General features: G+C 42.6%; 1 protein-coding gene across 1 annotated transcript; it reads left to right on the top strand.

Annotated features, from left to right (window-relative positions):
- The first annotated feature begins 147 nt into the window (after positions 1–147).
- On the top strand, positions 148–23,577 carry LOC121853097 (polycystic kidney disease protein 1-like 2). The gene is made up of 38 exons (XM_042347033.1): positions 148–312; positions 449–627; positions 1,033–1,140; positions 1,307–1,466; positions 2,427–2,590; positions 2,823–2,951; positions 3,183–3,425; positions 3,725–3,823; positions 4,661–4,763; positions 4,947–5,029; positions 5,607–5,722; positions 6,086–6,227; positions 8,287–8,449; positions 9,325–9,401; positions 10,009–10,150; positions 10,292–10,530; positions 10,741–10,965; positions 11,149–11,369; positions 11,516–11,681; positions 12,245–12,387; positions 12,492–12,627; positions 13,249–13,375; positions 14,223–14,337; positions 14,915–15,107; positions 15,304–15,430; positions 15,699–15,864; positions 16,034–16,118; positions 16,268–16,449; positions 16,607–16,753; positions 17,017–17,212; positions 17,724–17,794; positions 18,786–19,001; positions 19,216–19,388; positions 19,798–19,971; positions 21,347–21,477; positions 21,648–21,847; positions 22,456–22,688; positions 22,843–23,577. The coding sequence occupies exons 6-37, from the start codon at positions 2,907–2,909 to the stop codon at positions 22,640–22,642; spliced, it is 4,833 nt and encodes a 1,610-aa protein (XP_042202967.1). The 5' UTR covers positions 148–312; positions 449–627; positions 1,033–1,140; positions 1,307–1,466; positions 2,427–2,590; positions 2,823–2,906; the 3' UTR covers positions 22,643–22,688; positions 22,843–23,577.
- The last annotated feature ends 1,433 nt before the right edge of the window (positions 23,578–25,010 follow it).

Genomic DNA, 25,010 nt, shown 5'->3' with positions numbered 1-25,010 from the left:
TCCAGAGACCACCATTATCTTACGCTTATCTTACATGCCATCAGTTAATATTATTCTGTACACATGATTTAACCTTTGACCTACCCTGACAGCTTAACCTTTGACCTACCCTGACAGCTTCTTCCTCTTCCCTCACAGGTCGAATAATTCTCAACAGCTCGGAGTTTTGTTATTCGCGGACTTCATAGCCGTGAATACCATATATGAGATAGAGGCTTTGATCACTACACAAAATCCCGCCGATGACCGCACCGCCCTGGGACGTGCTCAGGTTCACACCGTTGACAAGGAAGTCCCCATCGTCTCAGTCAAGTATGTGTTAGAGAGAGTGGGCGTCTGTCTGTCTGTCTGTCTCTCTCAATTTAGTCTATCTATCTTTTTCTATACACATGTTGAATCCGTTTATTGTATATCTACTTAGTTATGTATGTAAATATCTACCTCTCAGGTGTGTTGGAAACAATATGTGTCGACCATTCAGAGACGGTATGTACGTGAATCCATCGTACCGTGGGGCGTTCGCTAGCCAGTGTGTGGAGAACTGCCACGCCCCGGTCACCTACAGATGGCAGCTGACGGACGAAGCAGGACACCCGTATCCCTACACTGTCGACTACCTACCTGTGGGTGAGTGGTGTGTGTGTGTGTGTGTGTGTGTGTGTGTGTGTGTGTGTGTGTGTGTGTTTGGAGTGGCTTCTTGGTGGTCATGTAGGTGTATGAGTGAGTGGAAAGGAAGGTTTTGTATGTGTGTGTGTGTGTGTGTGTGTGTGTGTGTGTGTGTGTGTGTGTGTGTGTATGTGTGTGTGTGTGTGTGTGTGTGTGTGTGTGTGTGTGTGTGTGTGTGTGTGTGTGTGTCTTAATGTTTAAGCTATACTTCACTCAACAATACCACCAGCAAGATATATTCTCCATTCACACCAACAATAACATTCTGTTCATCATTCACCTAAACAACAAAATATTCTTCACTCACACCACTATAACAACGGTGTTCTTGGTTCACATCATTATAACAAGCCGTGTTCTTTCCAGGTCACAAGTACAAAGAGGTAACGGTGTCCACATTATTTTACGAGGAACAGCTAAGGGATAACACGATGCACTTCACAGCTCAGGTGACAAACGGGCAGGGCAAGACAGGTGAGTGCCGCTTTTACTTCACCCAAAAATGGGACATGTGAATATTACACAGCCCAGCTTATTTCACCTGATTTAAAACAATATCATGCTAACCCAACCCATCCAAACTTAACCTAATGCTAACATAACCTAACCACCTACCTCCCTCACATCTCTCTTCCTGTAGGAGCGTCGACGTTCTTCATGAAAAAGAACCGACCACCAGAGGGAGGCTCGTGCTCGCTCGCCTCGCCATCTAAACGTCGAGCCGTTGGATATCTTCACCCTCACCTGTCGGGGCTGGGTCGATCCCGAAGGTGTTGGCATCGCTTATTACTTCATTACCTGTGAGTCAATCAACCTACAAGAGTCAGTCAGTCGGTCAACTCTTAGAGTCAGTCAATTAACCCCTACAGTCAGTCAGTCAAACTCCAGATTGTCAGTCAGTCAACCCCATTATTGTCAGCAGGAAACCCACAAACTATTTCATAATTTTTGCATCACTTTACACTAAGAAGTTATACACATATGAGGAGCTCCGGACCATGATCTGCAAAGTGACAAAATAGAAAATGGAGGAAAATGCTCAGGTAGAGATGTGTGACATACAATAGTCTTTTCAGAGGACTCTCACCCACGTGTACAGCTTCCAAATTAGCTCTCTGACTTTCCCAGGGGACAGAGGAGAGGTTGGAGAATACAATGCAATACATAACACGTTTCAGCGATACATGGCTCTTAGCAGGTTATGATCCTGAGCTCCTCATATGTGTATGAAGAGAGACAGACAGACAGACCCAATGGTTGGGTAATAAAAAAGTAGGTCTGTCTCTCTCTGTCGAGGGTTTAATCATGTAAGGTTATTTCAGAGATCACAGATCTTTATGAATGCTCGCCAGTTCTTTTATTTTATCTTAAGAGGAAGCCCACTTCATTAAGCCAAAGGAAATGCTGGCGACAAAGTAAAATAAAATTAAAATTTATTTATAAAAGGTAAACTTATAGTAACATTAGAAAATAACATTAATTTAAACAGTTACATTAACTTCACTAGATGTTTAAAGTATAAAATATAGTTTACTTTAGATAGATAATGTAGTGGATTGTGAAAAAAGTATTGTAATAACATATGTTGTTTCGAGATGTCACTATTGTATAGAATGCATTAATAATAGAACCAAAACAAGAGTAATTGGCAACTCAGAGTTTTACTCACGTCCATACAGGAGGTGGCGTGATACACCCTGTATTCTCCCTCTGTGTATAATGGATAACACACCTCTACACAGCTGTCCCTCCCCATACAGTGTACCCCCCAGGAGAGCCGTCTATCCTCCTGGTCACACACCTGCCAAACTTGGGGGATCAAGTGAATCCTCTTGTGCTCCCCCCTGGCACCTACGAGCTCAAGGTGACCATCACGGATAAGTGGGACAGCTTTACCATAGTTACCGTCGTATCTAATTTGACGGTACGTTTTCTCTTATTAATGTTGGTACGTTTCTTCTCAGTGTTGCTGGCCCATTTTCTGTTGTATCAGCGTTATGAGTTTACTGTTTTCTTTAGTGTTGATAATATAATCTTATTTTATTCGAATGGTGGCGATGATATATATTTTAAAGTAATTAATAATAATACTACGAAGAAAATCTGCTTACATTATTATTATTGTCATTACAGGTATTTTTATTATTCTCCAACAGGTTGTACAGCCGACCCTGGAGGAGTTGGAGGAGGCGGACGTTGACGACACTATAAACCAACTGACGGGTGCCTGCAGCTCGGAGATGTTGACGATGGTGGTGACGGCTCGGAATATTCTTACCTTCCAAGTCAGTATTTATCTGTCTTAGGTCTCTGTGTAAGCATTGTTTTTGTCTGTGTTACATTGTTATTTATACAGTATATGTGTGCCACAGCGTGAACTGAGACCCCCCCTAAATAACTCCGATTTCTGTGTCGACAAATAATGATTAAATGTGTGTTCGTCAGGTGTGTGAAGTTACTCTTAGATAATTTCAGAATTCTTTGTAAACTTATGATGATTTATTCTTATGACACAGCCCGGGTATATTAAGGTGAAGGGCGTAAGCAAGGTTGAGCAAGATAAGGCACTAAAGAAACTGTCAGATCAGGTCAACACAGCAGTACAGTCAATCAGCAGCAACACAGACTTCACTCGCTTCCCCGCCATTGACGTAGCCGCCAACAGTATCGCCAAGCTGCTGGAGGACTGTACCTCTGACCTGGACCTTTCCCGCAGTGTGGATATGGACGCTAAAGATTCCGTCCTGAGTTCTGTGCAGGTGTGTGTGTGTGTGTGTGTGTGTGTGTGTGTGTGTGTGTCACCATTGTAGTAAACTTATTAATACATATACCTACTACATGTATGATATCAATGTACAGTTGCAGACAGAATTCCCTGGACACTTGGCAGTATCTGACATACAATTACTGGAGAAGCATTCCATTCCTTCCATTTGTCCTTCCAATCTAACCATCTATCCATCTATCCATCCATCTATTCATACATCCATTCATCTAACTATTAATATGTCTTTCTGCCTGTCCGCCCATCCACTTACCTATCTATCTACCTTACCAGAGGATGGTGGCAGAGGTAGAGGATGAACCTATAATAGCACCAGGTCAGTTACAGAGGTTCGGTGACAACGTGGCCAGCATCGTCAGTAACCTTATGTTGGTGAGTGTTTGTGTCCTTCACTGTATCTGCTGTAGTGGTGTGTCCTTCACTGTACCTGCTGTGGTGGTGTGTCCTTCACTGTACCTGCTATTGAACAACTCATGTTTATGCTAATGTTTACAGCTGACAGTAACACCAGCTGACTGAGTGACTCATGTTTACAGCTGACAGTAACACCAGCTGACTGAGTGACTCGTGTTTACAGCTGACAGTAACACCAGCTGACTGAGTGACTCATGTTTACAGCTGACAGTAACACCAGTTGACTGAGTGACTCATGTTTACAGCTGACAGTAACACCAGCTGACTGAGTGACTCATGTTTACAGCTGACAGTAACACCAGCTGACTGAGTGACTCATGTTTACAGCTGACAGTAACACCAGCTGACTGAGTGACTCGTGTTTACAGCTGACAATAACACCAGCTGACTGAATCATGTTTACAGGTGACAGTAACAGTTGGCTCATTTATAGTTCACATTCCTCGACTCCTGTTCCTAGACTCACGTTCCTAGACTCACGTTCCTAGACTCACGTTCCTAGACTCCTGTTCCTAGACTCCTGTTCCTAGACTCACGTTCCTAGACTCACGTTCCTAGACTCACGTTCCTAGACTCACGTTCCTAGACTCACGTTCCTAGACTCACGTTCCTAGACTCACGTTCCTAGACTCACGTTCTAGACTCACGTTCCTAGACTCACGTTCCTAGACTCAAAAGAAGTAAATACACAAGAGAGTTAGCTTATGTTAGCAGTGGCCCGTGAGAGAAGTAACTGAAGGGGTTGTGGGAGGGAGGCCTTCTGTCTGTCTCTGTCTCACTCACAAACACTTACAGAATATCGGTGAGATTATCGCAGACGAGGACTGCAGCAGCGCCCCTCCCGGTGACCTGGCCAACTCAGATACTATACCCTTTGACACAGACATCGGCACAGACAGTGAGTTTGTAGTTAATTTGTTCTCCTCCCGTTTTTTGTTTAATTCTATAAAAATGTAGATTTAATTGTCCATATTAAGGTTTATTTGTCTGTTTCTATATAAGCATATTTAATTCACAATCATTAACCAACATCTTTTTGCCACTAATCACCACTAACCACCACTATCTCCCTGGGGCATAGTCCACATGGAAGTGCCGTCAAGCATGCTCAAGATAGTGTCCTGCAACATACGGGACGTGACAAAGGCGAGGGCGGCGGAACAGGTGTGTGTGTTGGTGCTGTTGTTATTATTATTATTATTATTATTATTATTATTATTATTATTATTATTATTATTATTATTATTATTATTATTATTATTATTATTATTATTATTATTATTATTATTATTATTATTATTATTATTATTATTATTATTATTATTATTATTATTATTATTATTATTATTATTGTTATTATTATTATTATTATTATTATTATTATTATTATTATTATTATTATTATTATTATTATTATTATTATTATTATTGTTATTATTATTATTATAGAAAGGGGTAGATAAAAAAATATGAAATTGGTGGATAGAAAAAAATAGGTAAGTGTAGAGAAAGATGAAGGAACAGATTAGAAAATAGTTGAAGAGATAGATGAACAACAACTTAGATAGATAGATGGATAGATAGATATAATGACGGACAATTAACTAGCTAGATAGATGGGTAACTAGGAAGATGAATAACTAGCTAGATAAATGGACATCTAGTTAAGATAAATGGATAGATTGATAGATGGGTGGATAGATAAGAATAGAACTAAAGATTTTTTTCTTAAACACGACAGCTGCCCGTGATGGAGGGAGTGTTTGACAGTGTACTTAAGACCATGCTGAAGAATAGCGTGACTGGGGAGGTTAATGAGCTGGACGGTCGTAATGGTCTCTTGGCTAAAGCTGCCCGGTGAGTCTCTCTTCCTCTCTCTCTATGTATCTCTCCTTCTGTCTCTATGTGTATCTTTCTTTCTGTCTCTACGTGTATGCCTCTTCCTGTCTTTTTAAGAATGTTTTCTGTCGTCTGTAAGTGTACAGTATTGCCTCTAATATTAATTATCAGTTTTGCATCACCTTCGCCATGCAGTCTAGGTCAGTCCTCAACACGGCCGACTTATCCTAACCTAACCTAACCTACCGATGCTAGTATGTTCAAAGTTCATCCATTGACCTTCTTAACCCCAGCCTGAGGGGGTTGTCTCTAACCTAACATAACCTAACCTAACCTTCAACAGAACACAGGTGAACGTAACTCACTCTCCCCCTTCAACAGAACGCAGCTGAACGGGACGAGTATGGAGATCGAGTTAGGAGGGAACGGGGCAGCCATCGTCCTCCCTGAAGATTTCTGCCCCATCGACTACTGTAACGGCACTTTCACCTACACCGCCACCCTCTGGCCTTACATCACTCACGTAACTATTCCTGCAGTAGTTCCACATTTATTTACATATGCTTTATTGTATTTCTTCACATTCACTTTTATTCCTCCGTCAACCATAAATATCTCCACATTTACTCCTCCATTAACTACCTATTACTCCACATTTACTCCTCCATTAACTACCTATTACTCCACATTTACTCCTCCATTAACTACCTATTACTCCACATTTACTCCTCCATTAACCACCTATTACTCCACATTTACTCCTCCATTAACTACCTATTACTCCACATTTACTCCTCCATTAACTACCTATTACTCCACATTTACTCCTCCATTAACCACCTATTACTCCACATTTACTCCTCCATTAACTACCTATTACTCCACATTTACTCCTCCATTAACTACCTATTACTCCACATTTACTCCTCCATTAACCACCTATTACTCCACATTTACTCCTCCATAACCACCTATTACTCCACATTTACTCCTCCATTAACCACCTATTACTCCACATTTACTCCTCCATAACCACCTATGACTCCACATTATCCTTCTATGATGACTTAGACTTCCATTTTTATTCATATATTCCTATTATTGTGTCCCCTGTCCACTTACGGCAATGAGCTCTCAAGCCACAAATCTGGGGTCCTTACACGCCATAATTGCGAGCTAGATTACCATTAGGGATGCTTAAGAATAACTGATGAGGTACCTTAAGCTTTCAAATGCATCTCTGGCCCTGATAATAAGCCAGCCACATGCACGACTAAGATCCAGGCACATGGCATCACAGGCAAGATTTTTGAAGTGGATTAACAACTGGCTCGAAGACAGGCAACAAAAGGTGGTCATAAATGGAGTACATTCTTAATAGGAAAAGGTTCTCAGTAGAGTACCACAAGGCTCTATCCTTGGACCCACCTTGTTTGTGATCTATATAAGCGACATAGACGAAAACATATCGAGTCACATTGTCAAGTTTGCGGACGACACGAAGATATTTGGGAAGGTATCAGACCAAGACGATGTGGTGGTAACAGTACAGAAACACCTGCCTCAGCTTTATAATGATCTCGAGACTGGCAAATGATCTTTAATATCATTTTATACATACGATACAATAACCCTAAACACAACTACAGTATTCTGTTAATAAAACTTTCTTGGAAACTGTCGATAAGTAGAAAGATCTAGGTGTTGTGATAGATCATTTACTGAAGGGAGTGCGGCAGTGAGGACAGCAGATCGACATTTGGGAATTATTAAAATACAAAGAGAGGAAAATGATCCTTCAACTGTACAAATCTCAAATACGTCCCAGTCTAGATTACTGTATACAGGCATGGAGACCCTACCTACAGAAAGAGCTAACATCCCTTGACAAGGTGCAACACAGTGTGAAACTAAGATGATTCCAGAACTATGTCATCCTAATTATCCAAGTGGACTGAGGGCCTTAGGACTAACAACCCTTCAGACAAGGCACAATAAGGCAGATATCATTGAAACATTCAAAATGCTGACAGGGATGGAAAATGTGAACCTGGGATATTTGTTTGTGACGTCAGGCTCCTCCAACACGAGAGGTCATAACTACAAACTCGCCAAGTTATCATGCAGAACGAACTTTGGGAAATTCTTCTTCAGACAGAGGTTGATAGACCTATGGCACTGTCTACCAGTGGAATCACAAACAGTATTAGCCATCAAAATATTCTTTGATAAAATTATCAAGAACAATGGCGGTATCCTAAACAGGCCAATGGCCTCCTTCCATAGGCATGTCCACCTCTAGTGGGTGGCCACTAGATAAATGCCTCTACAGTTATTCCTCAATGACCTCCATTGCAGCAACATTTTTTCTCTTCATGATCACCAATGTCCAATACCTCCACATTATCCTTCCATGACAACTTGAACCTTCTCTTTTAATCATGTCCCACGTCGTCCACTTTTATTCCTTCATGTCCACCTATTCCTCCACATTTAACCCTCTATAACCACCTGTTGTATATCTCCCTTTAACATACCCTGACCATCTGTACCACTTCTTAACTGTAACCTTCACTCAACAGTCGTACCCGAACAGCGTGCATAACCTGGCCCGAGGCACGAAGGTCCTAGACATGGACATTATGAACGAAGCTCTGGAGATAGTTGATATTAAGGATCTACCCAGCCCCATCAGGATCACCATCCCCAGGACTATAGACAGGATGGGCGTCCAGAAACTACCAGGTGATAATAATTTATTCAGTCTATTTGGAACCTTTCCGACTGGTACACTCAGCGTTGTCAATCCACCCTCTCCATGAGGTGTGAACCATGAGAACATCGAGTCGTGAATCAGACGCCTTCACGAGTGAGGGGGAAAGGTGGCCGTGGTGTGAGCAGGTGGTGGGGGATGGGAGAGGTTTAAGGAGTTACTTGTGCAATTACAAGGATATAAATGAATAGGATAAATCACAAATTATGCTTAGAATTACTGCACATTAGGGGGGTGGCCCCAGCTTGTGCTACAGGTCTACACTTTTTATATAAACTCTCACATAATCTGGGGTGACAGAGGGGACCGAGCTGGAGTCTCACTATGGTGGTGTTCTTTAATGAGTAGTACTTTCTATGACCCATGTTGGGGAGGGGAGAGAGGGCCAACTACAGCACCAGTCAGCAAATAACTCATAGGATTCATAAACACATGTGTCCACAACATATGTGTAAGAATGACACTTAAATAACGGGTTATTTTGGAATCCTGATACTTCTCTACAGGAAAGTTCTACCAGATAATTTGACCCATAGAAGACCCATAGGTGTGTGAGAATACTTGTGGGTGACTGTACTAATTGTTGGGTATTTTTGTACTTTAGTATTTCCCATTTTCGTTGTTCTTGTAGTTGTAAGTAAGTTGTAGTACATTCCATTTTCTTTGTGTACTAATTGTCTCCAAATTCCCAAAGTGTGAAAATATATTGTATACATAATCTCTTAACACTAATGTGCTTCTAGTGTACTTTATACTTATATGGCGGCTGTACTGTAATATATTTGTCACCCTAACTACAGTATATAGTTCATGTTGTGGATCGTTGTAACTTTTGTAATGTTTTCAGAACCGATGGTTGTTAATGGCAGCTCGACCTCCGGGAAGGTTATTCCTATAACCTACGTCCTATTTAATATTACCAGGGTGTGTTCACGTGTGTTCTGTGTTCATATTATTGTTCTTCGTTACCAGGGTGTGTTCACGTGTGTTTTGTGTTCATATTATTGTTCTTCGTTACCAGGGTGTGTTCACGTGTGTTCTGTGTTCATATTATTGTTCTTCGTTATCAGGGTGTGTTCACGTGTGTTCTGTGTTCATATTATTGTTCTTCGTTACCAGGGTGTGTTCACGTGTGTTCTGTGTTCATATTATTGTTCTTCGTTATCAGGGTGTGTTCACGTGTGTTCTTATGTCCTTTGTGTGAGCATTAGACTGTGACGCTGGCTGAGGTAACGTTGCCAGGCATTGTACCCCTAGTCCTTACCACCAATCCCACGTGAAACTTAACACATAGCACCTGTCAACTGGCAAACAACCACCCCGGCGCACACAGTCCCAAGCTATACTACCTAGAGTGCCGCACCTACCCTCTTGAGACTAAAGCAGTGACACAAACAGACAACGTAATATTGAGTGGAGTTTACTGATACCACATACGGCACAAACAATCCATAATACCTTGTTTAATCAACTTTACGATACACCTTGATTAGTTGATTGTAATATCTGTGTTTTTTATCCCTGGCTACAGAACTACTCATCAGTGAATATAGAGATCACGCCGAGTGAGGAGGACCATCGTATGTTCCTGCTTATCGGCAACTCCTTTATGCCATCACTCATTAACCACAGCTTGTTCATCATGGTTAAAGATATTCCCATCAGGCGCAATGGTGAGTGAGTTGTGGTAGTCGTAGTAGTAGTAGTAGTAGTGGTAGTAAGGGTAAGACTTCAGAACTGTAGTGGTGATTAGTTGTACTACTGGTTATAGTAGACTAACCTAACCTAACCTGACCTGACCTACTCTCCCTCAGACACATACGACTGGTTCCTGGAGACGTCGGAGGTGAGTGACCTAGGCTCGTACTACCTGGGCATCGGGGATTTCAAGCCGGTATTCGACATGGCCAGGATGGAGGATCCCGCCGCCAACAACGTCACCTTGAAGGACGTCCAGCTGTTACCCTTTGACTACTCCGTCAGGGTGTTGACCTCTGGCTGCTACTACTTCAGTTCGGAGAAGAAAAAATGGGAGGGTGATAGTAATGTAAAGGTGAGGTAGCTCTCTCTCTCTCTCTCTCTCTCTTAGATAATTCCACATGTTTAAATTGATATTGTCACTGATCTTTCGCCCTTAATAACACACTATGAACGTATTACACACACACACACACACACACACACACACACAGGCGATGTAGTCAGACCACCAGCTGTACAACGATGTAAACACACAAATTATCTGTGTTTTTTTCCCGGTCAGGTGATTTACTCAGACCACAAGCTCACCAACTGCGAGACCAACCACCTGACGAGCTTCGGGTCGGGGATGTTCGTCATGCCCAACACTATCGACTTCAACTACGTGTTCGCCAATATGGCCTTTGACGACAACCTGACCATCTACCTCACCCTCATCATCTCCCTCTCCCTCTTCCTCATTCTCCTCGTGTGGGCCAGAATCAATGACAAGAAGGACGTAACAAAGGTATGTAAAACCTAACCTAACCTAATCTAACGTAACATAACCAAACCTAGCTTAGCTGAATGTAACTTAACCTAATCTAGCTAAATGTAACTTAACCTCACCCAACATAACTTGGCCTAACCTAACCAAACCTAACCTAACCTAACCTAACCAAACATCATCTTAAGTAACATATCGTCACAGCTGGGCGTGTCACCGCTGCCAGACAACAAAGTGGAAGACAAGTACCTGTACGAGATGTTGGTCTTCACCGGCAACAAGAAGGAGGCGCAGACGGACTCTAACGTGAGCTTCATCCTGACGGGGGAAAACGAGGACACCCCCGTCAGGTGTCTCGCCGACGACCAGCAGAGGAAGGTGTTCAGGAAGGCCAGTGTCGACGTTTTCCTCTTGGCCGTGCCCAGGTGAGGGCCTCCACTACCACCTGCCCCCTGTTGTATCAAGACCCCGCACTCCTGTTTCAAATAACTAGGGCCACAATCCCACTTACTCTTAAGCACCACTAACACCACCTGTTATTTCACACCACTAACACCACCTGCTGTTTCAGACCACTGGGGCCTCTGCTGTACTTACGTGTCTGGCATGACAACAGTGGTAAGGGACCCAACGCCTCCTGGTACCTGAGTTACATCGTGTTGAGGGACGTACAGACGGGCGACAAGTACCAGTTTATTGCTAATGACTGGCTGGGTGTGGAGTGGAGTGACGGCCAGGTGAGTGACAACTGTGTGAGTGACGCCCAGGTGAAGCTCAAGCAATCACCTGTAGCGTTGAGTTGATAGATAGATAGATATTCAGTTTACATGTATTAAAGTTCCACATTACTAACCTTACCTAACTTTAGAGTACATAAGCCAATTGTTTGGTAGATGTACTCAGGGACCTGAGTTAGAGTGCTTGCTGTGGGGAGGGTGCTACTCAGAGTGTAGTGAGCGTTCTGATCGGCAAGGTGTACTGACAGTGTAGAGTCCACGATACTGACAATGGCCGTAAAACAGTGATCATGATGACGATGATGATGATGAAAATGATGATGATGCTCATACAATGACTTGGGGTTGAACTTTTAAATAATTCTGAATCCTTAATGTTAAAAAGTCTCCTCTAGTTCAAGACAGATTTTTCCCTCAATGGACAGATTTAATTGAAAGGGTAAATCCATCCTGTTATAAACATGTACATTTCTCGACAGACTTAGACCAGAATTAAAACAGTGTAAATCCATCCTAATATAAACAAAACAAAACCTTAGGCTGAGTTTCCCTCCCCTGGACAGATCGAGCGCATGTTACCAGTAGCCAGTGGTGACCAGAAGAAGCAGTTCCGTCACCTCTTCGACACGGCCTCCAACAAGAACCTGACGGACAGCCACCTATGGTTCTCCGTCTTCCTCAGGCCACCACGGTCTCGGTTCACCAGGTACTGATAGAGGAGGTATCTAAGGTTAAGAGAGACAGGTGTAGAGATAAACAGATGTCTTAGGTAGAGATAGAAGAGAGATCAAGTAGAATTATCTCCCACAGGTGTCAGCGTGTAGGGTCATGCTTCGCCCTCCTGTTCCTCTCCATGCTGGTCAACGCCATGTGGTACGAGCGTGTCCCTGAACAACCCGGAGCAGGAGGTCTTAAATTAGGGCCCTTCAGTCTTAGCATTGAGCAGGTCAGTTTAATAACCCTCAGAAGGTCAGTCTTAACCCTGGGCAGATCAGTCAGAGCACCTGAAAAATAACCACCCCTAACGCTAATCTAACCTAATTAATCTAATCTAATCTAACGCTAACCTAAGTTGACCTAACCTAACCCATCCAGTAGCGTTAGGTTAGGATAGATTAGGTTTGGATTAGGTTAGGTTAGGTCAGCGTTAAATGGTTAATCTTCAGATGGGATAAGTTGAGGGGTGTCTAATCATCAGATGATCCGTGATTTAACACACGTCTGGGTGATTTAAAGAAGACTTAGGAGTTAAATAACATCTACAAGTTTTAAGATGAATAACGTGATGTGTAGAAACCTATGCATGAGTTAACAGACATGTATGTGTACTGTCCCATAGGTGTATGATTCAACAGACTCATGTGGAGGAGGATTTAACGTACATATGGATGATATATCAGACATAGGTGGATGATTAAACAGACGTAAGAATGATAGACTCGTGTGGATGATTTAACAGACCTACATATGATTTCATGTGTATGATCATTTACAAGTATGTGGATGATTAAGAGATGTGTAATTGATCAGTTTATTGGATGAGTTTACAACCTGTTACTCACTATAGATGGGTGTGGGAATGGTGAGTAACATCATCGTGTTCCTGCCGTCTGTCCTCATCGTATTCATCTTCAGGAAGTCCCGACCCAGGAGACTTCGCAAGTCCCGCATAGAACTGGCGCTCTCCAGAACCCGTGAGTACTGAGGGCGGTCTCTAGAACCCGTGAGTACTGAGGGCGGTCTCTAGAACCCGTGAGTACTGAGGGCGGAGCGTGAGTACTCTCTGAGTCCTGGAGGCGGTCTCTAGAACCCGTGAGTACTGAGGGCGGTCTCTAGAACCCGTGAGAGAGCCTGGGAGGGCGGTCTCCCTAGAACCCGTGAGTACTGAGGGCGGTCTCTAGAACCCGTGAGTGCTGAGGGCGGTCTCTAGAACCCGTGAGTACTGAGGGCGGTCTCTAGAACCCGTGAGTGCTGAGGGCGGTCTCTAGAACCCGTGAGTACTGAGGGCGGTCTCTAGAACCCCTGAGGGCGGTCTCTGAGTGAGGCGGTCTCGTTAGGGCGGAAGTCGGTCTCTAGAACTCCGTGAGTACTGAGGGGCGGTCTCTAGAACCGTGAGTGCTGGGGCGGTCTCTAGAACCCGTGGTGCTGAGGGCGGTCTCTAGAACCCGTGAGTACTGAGGCGGTCTCCTGGAACCCGTGAGTACTGAGGGCGGTCTCTAGAACCCGTGAGTACTGAGGGCGGTCTCTAGAACCCCATGATTAGTAGATAGGTAAAAATATTAATAGGCAGATGAACAGAAGTATAAATAAATAAATAGATACATAGGTAAAAATGTCTATAAAGATAAGGGTAGATAAATAGACATAGAGAGACATAGAGAGAAAAGATAGAAGAATAGAGACATATAAAGAGAGTTGGAGAGAGATAAGGATACAAGGTTATATAGTGAGAAAGGGGGAGATGGATAAAGGCAAAAATAGATTCTTGAATAGATAAACAAACATGTGCTGAGGGTGAGTTAATGAGCTTCTAATCCACAGGTGAGAAGGCCCAACACCTCGCTACTGAAGAGAAGAAGGACCTGGAGAAGAACCAGCTAGACCAAGCACGCACATCAGACTCAAAAGGCTCCTCCAAAATCATCGAGAAAAAGGAGTAAGATATTGAGGTTAATTACAAAGTTATTGACCAAAGAAAGTGTCTATATTCACCACCAGATGGCTAGGATTATGAACCATCTGTCCATACTTTGTGGGAAACAATATGAGACCATGGACGATAATTTGGGTATATGAGGGCTGTCACTAGTCACACGTCGGGGCATATCGACCCCCACCTGCACAGATAGTTGTTTTAGTTACCGTACATGTTTATACCTCACTAGTCGGGAATCGAATCCTGGACCTCTACGTGTGAACAGGGATCGCTGCTTAAAAATAAGACGAATAAGGCTATGTGTGATATAAAACAAAGCTTAGGATTGCCTTTGATGTCCTCTGGCACAGTGGTAATGACCCCTATTCATATGCAGAGATAGTGGATTCGATTCTCGACGAGTGAGGTACTGCTTGTATACGATAGTCCGCGTGTTGCTGTCCAACAACACCACTCTCCCTATTAACACCATCACTATCACCACTAAACCCTTTAACACCATTATCACCGCCACTATCACCTCCACTAATACCACCACTAACACCACAACTAACACCACCACGTTAACCACACACAGGAAGAAGAAAAAGTTCACATTACCTTGGTGGTTCGCCCTGGTAGCTTGGCTCTTAGTTGTGGCCTGTATCGCGGTGTCTTGCTTCTTCCTCCTCATGTACGGCGTCATGTTCGGCAACTCTAAGGCTACCAAGTGGATCACCTCCCTCGTCATCTCCTTCTTCACCTCCATCCTCTTCGTCGAGCCCCTCAAGGTAAAATCGTGTTCTCTTAAAACCTCCCCAACGTGGTCATATTTACGGCCTAACTTCTGTGTATATGAATGTATGAAATCATTTATATACCCGTGTGTGTGTGTGTGTGTGTGTGTGTGTGTGTGTGTGTGTGTGTGTGTGAAGGTGTTTGTATATGATCGTATGACACCATCTCCTCCTCCTCCTCCTCCCTAAGGTCTTCATCCTGGCCATGTTGATGAGCGCCATCTTCAAGTCTCCTAACCTGGACGAGGATGATGTCGAGGAAGATGAGGAGGATCCCAGACTACAGCAGGACGAGGCTTGGCTCCACCCCCACCCTGGTGACTCACGTGTTCTTCCTCTTCCTCCTCCTCCTCTTGCTATTGGTGCTGTTTCCTCCTTCTCCTGCTGTTTCCTCTTCCTCTTAGACAATTATAATTTCCTAGGTTTTACTGGTTGTGGAAATGCTCGTAGATGGGTAATAGGTAATCAGTTGATATTAGATAATTATAAAGCTGCCTGTGGCTGGGAATTATATACACGCCTGTAGATGGGGAATGACTGATCCTTGAACTTTGGGTGATTGTAACGAAGATGATTCACTTACAGGGAGAGACAAGAGGAAGCTGGAGAGACCGTCAATCCTGGATGAGGAGAGACTCAACATAGTGAGGGAGAGACGGAAGAAGGAGGTGGAGATGCATTCTATTCTGATGGAGATTATGTCTTATAGTATTTTCATCTGGATCGTGTTGATTCTCTCTCACGGTAACAGGTGGGTGAAGTCAGTGTCTCTCTCTCTCTCTCTCTCTCTCTCTCTCTCTCTCTCTCTCTCTCTCTCTCTCTCTCTGACCTGAAGAGTTTAACCCAATTTAATATTTCACTTCAGGAAGATTAACGTTATATACCCCTTGAAGGAGATTTAACTTTATACATCGCTTCAGGGACCCCAACGCCTACTTCCTGCAGCGGACACTGAGGGAAGCCTTCGTGAACGAGGGAGCAAAAGATGGGACTGACTTTCTTAAGGTGAGATCCACGTGTTTTACTTGTCCCCCCTCCCACACACACACACATACACGTGTACTGTACGTCGCAAAGTACTTATCTATACATATACGGCCTTCATGGATCGTGTAAATATCTCATATACTCAGGTAATCACTTTACTCCCGTAGGTGACCAACGCAGACATGTTCTGGAACTACCTCCATAAGGGTTTTCTACACCGTCTCCGTGCAGACGTTCTGTACAACGGCAAACCTCCTTACTTACTACGAGGCTTCCTGGGTGACCACAACAACAGGATTATGGGATATGCTATCATAAGACAGATAAGAGTGATGAACGCGTCTTGCAGGTGAGTCTCTCTCTCTCTCTCTCTCTCTCTCTCTCTCTCTCTCTCTCTCTCTCTCTCTCATTACCATGACTAAGCTGCTGAGTTGAATACCTACTAATTTGATTGACCTACTGACTAACTGACTGAGAGACTAGAGTGACAGTGTGTTATTTTTCAGAGTGGCATCGTGGTTCCGTAAGATAGATTTAAAGTGTAGCGGGTACTCGGGTATTTCCTTAGAGGACAACCGCCACTACTGCCTGGGCTGGGCCTCCCCTGCACCCCTCACAGCCAACACCTCCGACTGTCGCCATCCTCAGTTCAGGTCAGTTGATGGTGACTATTTTAAAACCATTCACGAAATTTCAGCTCAGGTTTTGTTAATTGTGTTCAGGTTACGTCACAAGTAAATACACGTCAGCTTAGTTATTGACGTCCAGTACATAACACTGTCATCTCTGTCGGATCTGTACACCTCTTAGTACAGGTACACGTAGGTAGCACAGTTGGAGGAGGAGGCAAATGTACTAGTACCTGTGTTTCATTTGTTTTATCACCTGTGTCTCACGTGAACATCTTGCTACACAGGTACACGTCAGCGGCACAGTTGGAGACGCTGCCAATCTGGGGTCGTCAGGACTGGTATGGTGGAGGCGGCTACAGTGTCTCTCTGAGGGGCAGCTCTGGTGACCTACAGAAGGAGTTTTCGTTCCTTCAGGCCAACCACTGGATCGACTCCTTGACCAGAGCTGTTATTGTCGAGTTCTCGTCTTATAATGCTAATGTACGTTACTTCCTGTGTTTGTGGGAACCATACATACATACATACATAAACTGTACCCATTGTATTACTCGAAACACGTTCTTGAATGACCTCACCCCACACAAGTGTATGGTACCCGATGGCCAGGTACACCATCGGGTATGACAACCAAGATTTTGGCTCTAGATGTCATAAAGTTTTCAGTGTTTGGGTCACCCTTTGTTGCCGGCAATCTTAGGTAAAGAAGAACTACTGTACCGCCCCAATGTCACTAACACTCGCACAGAGGTTAGTTGTTGTCAGCCAGGGAGCTATTTAATGCTTTCTTCTGTATATCAGTTTCCAGAAATTGTCTAAATATATGGTTTAGTTCTATACTGTATCTCTTGATGGTCAATTTCATGTTTTTTCTGAATCTAATACATATTGCATAACTACAGTGTGTGTGTGTGTGTGTGTGTGTGTGTGTGTGTGTGTGTGTGTCACTCTCCCACTAATGACAGTAATAACATGTGTGTTGTCACTCCCTCAGGTGAACCTGTTCGGTATGTCACGGCTCATGGTGGAATTTACCCCAGGGGGCGGCATCGACCCTACCTTCAGGTTAGGTTATATTGTTATTTTATATGTTAAGTTAGGTTTTATTTTATTATATTTTTTAATATTATGCTATGTTTGGTTAGGATAGGTTGGCTTGTTCCAGACATGGGTAATTGGTTATCCACTTGGGAACATTTTAACGTAACTTTGTGGTGCAGAATTATATGAGTAAATAATCTTCACTTGACCTAGAGTGTGGCTGGTCACTGCATACTTGGTTCTGTTCTTTATAGATACATTATTTCCTGTCAGTTTTATGGGGGAGTAACAAGTAATATGTCTGGAGTTTATCTCAAGAGGGTTAATGTTCAAATTAAACACATAGCACCTGTTCTATTTATTATAAAAAAATATAGTTATAACACATCACAATCTGTTGGGTATATTTATGGATTAACCAACACATGGCTATGACCCAGCAGACATACGGCTATAACTCAGCAGACACACGGCTATAACGCAGCAGACACACGGCTATAACGCAGCATTCACACGTCTAGGCAGTATGCTCTACAGTCTTCAACTCTCTATGAGCCGGTAACTTACCTGCTTAGTTAACAGGATTTCTGGGCCGTAGAGGTGACCCGAATGTCATCTGCAACATGTCAGGAAATGAGGAGTTAAGTTATGAATCCCTGTATGGAACTTAACAGGTTATAAAGGTATATGAATCTGTGCCCGTGTTGGTGAATCCGTGTAATTAGCACATAATTAAATAAACACTACTTGTGTATCTGTAGACAGAGGCTATTACAGGTTTGACTTGGTCAGCGATAGGTTACGTTACGTTAAATTAGATTATGTTAGCATTAGATTAGGATAGTGTTGGGGTTAGTTATGTTACATTAGGTCAGGTTAAGTTAGAGTTATATTAGCTTAATGTTACGTTAGATTAGGTAGTGATAGGTTAGATTAGGTATGATTAGTATATATTTATCTTCACAACTAAAGAAGTCGTTCATCCACAGCTCACCCCCCCCTTACCCCACCACAGGTTTGAAGGGTTCCGTCTCCTCCAGCACCACGACAACTTCGGGGGCTTCACTATCGCGTGTGAGATACTGTTCATTATGTTCGTTGTCTACTACACCGTGAGGGAGATGTACCTCTTCTGTAAGACGAAATGGAGCTACTTCAACAACTACTGGTCCTACGCTGAGATAGCTATCATCCTGGTCTCCTACGTGGCCATCGTCGTCTATACCCTCAGGTACTGTACGTCCTCCGTCTTCCCTGTATTCATTGGCCACCATTCTGGTCTCCTATTTGGCCATCGTCGTCTATACCCTCAGGCACTGTACATCCTCCCTGTGCCTCATAGACACACTATAAAAGTCTTTACACACACACACACACACACACACACACACACATACATTGACCCGCCTTCCCCTCTAATATGACCCACCATTATACTCCTCCAGGTACTTGGCCACGAACAAGATGCTGGCAGTGTTCCATAAAACACTTGGGAACGGCTACGTCAACCTGCAGTACGCGGCGTCCCTTAACGAAGGATACCTCTACCTTATCTCCTTCATCCTCTTCGTCGGCACCCTCAAGTTTATTAAGCTCCTCAGGTTTAACAAGAGAATGGGTAAGTTTACTTAACTCTTTGAGGACGATGGTTTAACTCTTTAAAGATGATGGTTTAACTATTTAAGGACGATGGTTTAACTATTTAAGGACGATGGTTTAACTCTGTAAGGACTTTGGTTTAACTCTTTAAGGGCGATGATTTAAGGTATTGCTCTTCTAAGGCGTTGGTTTAAGGTATGATCTTCAAAAGATTATAGAAGGATCGTCTTTAAAGATTGAGTCAATTATCGTGTTTCATCTCCCCACTTACTGCCCTTGTGAACGACCCTCCGTCAATACTAGAGAGATCTGAAGGGGGTTCTTGCTGATATAATCCCTTAATCGTGTCCCTCCTAACCCTCTTCCAATTCATCCTGGGGCGCCAATCATTCCCTAATCATTACCTCCTCTACTTCCGTTCATGCCAGGGGCGCTGTCGGCCACGTTGCGTCATTGCTGGGAAGACCTGAAGGGGTTCTTGGTGGCTTTCTTCCTTAGCTTCTTCTCCTTCGTCGCGATGTTCTACCTCCTCCTTAGTAGTCAGCTGGAAGACTTCTACAACTTTATCTCCGCCGTCGAGACTTGCTTCAGTATGATGCTGGGTGAGTATGAGTCTTGCTTCAGTATGATGCTGGGTGAGTATGAGTCTTGCTTCAGTATGATGCTGGGTGAGTATGAGTCTTGCTTCAGTATGATGCTGGGTGAGTATGAGACTTGCTTCAGTATGATGCTGGGTGAGTATGAGTCTTGCTTCAGTATGATGCTGGGTGAGTATGAGTTTTGGTTCAGCATTATGTTAGGTGAGTATTACTTTAGTATGATGTAAGGTGACATGTAGAGTCAGGGTCAAAAGTAATCAGTCACTCCACCTCCTAACTCAAGACGGCAGGTCTCCCAAGCTTCCAGACGCCTCTCAGTGTGTTAACCAACGTCTGACCGTGATCCCAACCTCCCTTTCAATTTCTGACACGTTATAGCCAGCCACGTTATAGCCAGCCACGTTATAGCCAGCCACGTTATAGCCAGCCACGTTATAGCCAGCCACGTTATAGCCAGCCACACGCAAACCAATAATTTGCCAGTTACTCGCCAGTCGACGTCCTTTAGCATCCATCCTGGGCTGGGTGTGAGTAGTAGCCAAACACCATTGCCACCACCACTTCATCACTTCGCATTGATTTTCACAACTCTAACAAACATATTACAGGTTAGACAAGTCACATTTTATCTTACTATTCATTCTTATTTTTGTTTATCAATAAATAATGATCAAGTAACAACCTAGTTTAGTGTTACTGGTGGTGAGAAAACCATGCCCATCCTCTTTTATGTTCTCATATCAAGGACTGTCCCTCACGGAAGCCAGACGTCTTATCAACCCTAATAACGCATTACCTGCCATAAGCTCACTCGCATTCCTCTTCAAAATCTCGAGTAAAGGCAAAGATAACTAAGGGAAAGTTAAGTCCATATGACACCTCCCCAGACACCTGCCCTACTGGCTGGTTGGTTTTGGGGGCTTTAGGCACTATCAACTGCCAGGGTCAAGCTGCATCCACCAACCATAACACATTCTTCAGGTGTTAAGGATAATTCAAAGACCACATACACTCTCACTATGTGCAAGTATGTGGCCCTTGACTTGCGTTACGGTATTTACAGTCATTATGCAAAACAACCAGGTTTTTTTTATCTATTTGCAAATTGGCTGATTGCACAAAAATACTGTAGCATACAGAATATAACTAAAGATTCCGATGATTTTGAAATATACTATATCAGCTGCAACTCAAAACCCTGCACTTTTTTCTGGAAATAATATATAATTTATTGTTAACCTTATTACCCATACCTCACTAAACCACGAGCCAGACACTGTGGGTATACCAGCTTCATTGGTCCTCCACTGTGTGTGTGTGTGTGTGTGTGTGTGTGTGTGTGTGTGTGTGTGTTTACTTACATAGTCCTTCGTTACAGGTAAGTTCCAGTTCGAGGAGATGAAGAAAGCGTCCCTCATGGTGCCCATCATGTTCTTCGTCTTCGTGGTGTGTAACTCTTGGGTCATCATCAACCTGCTCCTCACCGTCATCATCACCTCCTTCGTCGAGGTCTGCCTCTTGGTCCTCTTTTTCAGTATTTGTTTGTTTTTGTTTGTGTACAGCTTGAGTACTTCTTATGTGTTTATGTATAACTTAAGTATTTTTCATGTGTTTGGGTATAACTTGAGTACTTTTTTATGTGTTTGTGTACCGCTTGAGTACTTGTTGTGTGCTAACAGATAAAGCACAGCATCATGAATCAACCCGGTGAGTACCAGATGGTGGATTTTGTGTGGAGTCGCTTCAAGGGGTTCCTGGGGTCTGGCGGTAAGGTGGACCCCGTCACTGTCACCACGGCTGCTGCCATCGGCGATCCTCTTACAGCTACAACCACGCCCACAACAAGCCAGGTCCAAGAACTACCGCAGAAAATGGACAAGTAGGTTATTTCTGTGTTCAATTTGGTGTTCATCTGTAGTTTCATGTTGACACTCAAAACAACAACAATAATAATAATAACTACATCTACGACTACCACAACAACAATCTCTACGACTACCACAACAACCTGTACAGCTACCACAACAACAACCTACAACTACTACAAAAACCACAGCCACACCTCAAAAATAACTACAACACCCACAACCTCTGCATCTATTATATTATCAATTATTTCAACAACAACAACAACCACTACAACTACTACAGCAATTATCACCATGGCAACAGAAGTCAGGTAGATGAGGTATCTTAGAGAAATATTTAACGGGAAGATAATGACATATGGTAATCAACCTCCTCGGTGTGAACGCTGGAGGTGAGTCTTCCGGTGTGAGTCAGGAACGTATTTGGGGCGACTATAAAATCAGAGATGATGATGATTGGTCGACTGAAATTTACTGAAAGATACGAATTTTCCGACTTATTCCCATGAACTATGAATTATTAAGCTGCATAAAGTCAGACCTAAATAGGAATATAACTTAGAAATATGTTACATTACCTACACCTGGATGACTAATAAACTGACCTACACCCCCACAGGTTCCTCGAATACATCAACAACGTGTACTTTGATGGTAGTCTCGACCTGAAGACTAAGGTGGGTCTCAGGTCCTCCTACTACTCGAAGTTCAGCAGGATGAGTCGCACTTGGGGCAGGGAGGAAGGCGAGTCAAATTGGGATAGTGACGGAGGCGAAGGAAGGAGTTGTTATAGAGATGAGAATTGAAAATCTTGGACGACTTGATGAAGCAGAGGAATTCAGAGATGATGACGTACGTTGGTTATTATTATTATTATTATTATTATTATTATTATTATTATTATTATTATTATTATTATTATTATTATTATTATTATTATTATTATTATTATTATTATTATTATTATTATTATTATGTACCTAACCATCACACTCTTCCTTCACAGCCTCCCGGTACCTGGGATTGTCCTAACACTCACCAAGCAGCCATGTATCCTCCCTACTAACTATATGTAGGGCTGTGTAGAAGTAGTGTTGTGTGTTGTGATGGTAATGTAGACTACTGTAGTTTATTAGTGACGTAAATGTGAGCACTCTATCATGCTAGTTTATTTATTTATCTATGTTAACATTAACAAGATACAGTACCAGGATATTTTAACTTTTGCTGATTAACGCCACGTGATAATAACTCTAGCAAGATAATTAACATAAAATTATCACATTATTAAGATAATTAACACAGTAGACTTAAATAATAAAATTATATTATCGTTTACTTAGATAATAATCACGTAATTGTATCATTGTTACTATAGTGTATACATTGTTACTATAGTGTGTACATTGTTACTATAGTGTGTACATTGTTACTATAGTGTATACATTGTTACTACAGTATGTGCTGGTTTAAGAATATTAATATTGTATCTTTAAAGTAGTGTATTGTTTAGTCTGTAGTCGTGTTATTCTGAGAGGGGCGATATGTTGCTACCCTCTGTACAGTGTAATGGAAGTCTCTCTCTCTCTCTCTCTCTCTCTCTCTCTCTCTCTCTCTCTCCAAACATACTGTACAGAGTATACCCATTTCAGCTGTTGATATACTCATATTATACTCCCCTGTGTGTGTATATTCCCCACCACTCACTTTACTGTCACACACTTAAGTGACTATTAGTGTTTAATAAAGTGTTCCAATTATACAGTTACTTTTATTCATTCTGCTATTATTGTGATTATTTATAACATAAGTTGTAATTTTATTCATAGTGTCATCATCATAATTATTATTATTATTATTATTATTATTATTATTATTATTATTATTATTATTATTATTGAAACATACTAATTCTCTTTGTAATGGAGTGACCCAAAATAGTAGTGTGTTATAGTGTAAGTTATCGTAGTAGTAGTAGTAGTGTGTGGTGGAAGTTATCGTAGTAGTAGTGTGTTATATATGTTATTGTTGTAGTATTGATGATTCACACCTTTGGGGGTCACCAGTACGTCTTCTGCTGCCATATTCATGACATTTGTACAAAAAAGGTAGAAAAAACGCTCGATATCCTCATACAATACCCCCCACACCCCGTCATATCAGGATAACCAACTATGTTTTTTATGAGTAAAATATAAATTTGATGAAGAGGATAACTAGGAAACGTAATAACATCCGACTTTCAATATATATCTGTCCGAATTAAACTGGAGACTATACATTTACTAGATACTTCCTTCCTCTGAGCACCAACTTTCGGCAATCAAATGAATGTACCAACCTTTATGGGAAGAAAAATCCAGGTATGAACGATACACTAAGAGGCCATTAAAGGTAAATTATGTGTATGTGTAACCTAGTGTATATGATGTATAGCTCACCCATGCTTCATACATACAATGAAGGGGGTGTATGATTGTGTGGGCCAATGAAGGGGGTGTATGATTGTGTGGGCCAATGAAGGGGGTGTATGATTGTGTGGGCCAATGAAGGGGGTGTATGATTGTGTGTGCCAATGAAGGGGGTGTATGATTGTGTGGGCGAACGAAATAAAACATCTGAATATATACATGTGTGTGTGTGTGTATGTGTTTCTACTGCTTGTGTTTGTATCTGTGTGTGTGTGTGTGGTGGTGGGGTGGGGGGGGCTATTGTGTGTATTAGTTGTCTTGGTTTTTCTTGTATTTTGGGGGACATGAATAAACCATGAGCGTGAACCTAACATTGGCTGGCTCACAGATGGTCACGCAGACCACTTTAAAGCTGCCATAAACACCATCACTACCCTCCTCCCTCCTGCCCACTTGATGTAGATGGCCATTACTCCACAATACACGTCTCTAGGGCCATTAATCCACCACATATAAGCCTCTGGACACTATTTACCTCTGGTCGTTACAGCAGTTACTGAACCAAACTTAACCTAACCTAACCTAACCTGTAGAATACCTTAACCTAACCTAACCAGCTCGTTCTACAACCCCCTTCCACACACACACACACACACACACCTTGGTGATAAATATCTCCTGGAACACAGCCATATTGATTATATATTCAGGAGCACATTTACCGCCGGGAGATTTAAGTGCAAGTGTAATACTCACTCACCCC

This window comes from Homarus americanus, unplaced genomic scaffold (assembly GCF_018991925.1).
Source record: "Homarus americanus isolate GMGI-L3 unplaced genomic scaffold, GMGI_Hamer_2.0 scaffold15794, whole genome shotgun sequence".
In the NCBI taxonomy this organism is placed as follows: domain Eukaryota; kingdom Metazoa; phylum Arthropoda; class Malacostraca; order Decapoda; family Nephropidae; genus Homarus; species Homarus americanus.
The sequence above is the reverse complement of the archived record's forward strand: the minus strand, read 5'-3'. Positions and strand labels throughout refer to the sequence as shown.

What these genes read in the sequence shown, in the direction of transcription:
- LOC121853097 (XM_042347033.1), top strand. Translation starts at nt 2,907, where the DNA reads ATGTTGACGATGGTGGTGACGGCTCGGAATATTCTTACCTTCCAA. An exon ending in TCTCGTCTTATAATGCTAAT is followed by an intron (nt 17,213 to 17,723) that starts GTACGTTACTTC and finishes TCACTCCCTCAG; the next exon opens with GTGAACCTGTTCGGTATGTC. An exon ending in CTACCGCAGAAAATGGACAA is followed by an intron (nt 21,848 to 22,455) that starts GTAGGTTATTTC and finishes ACACCCCCACAG; the next exon opens with GTTCCTCGAATACATCAACA.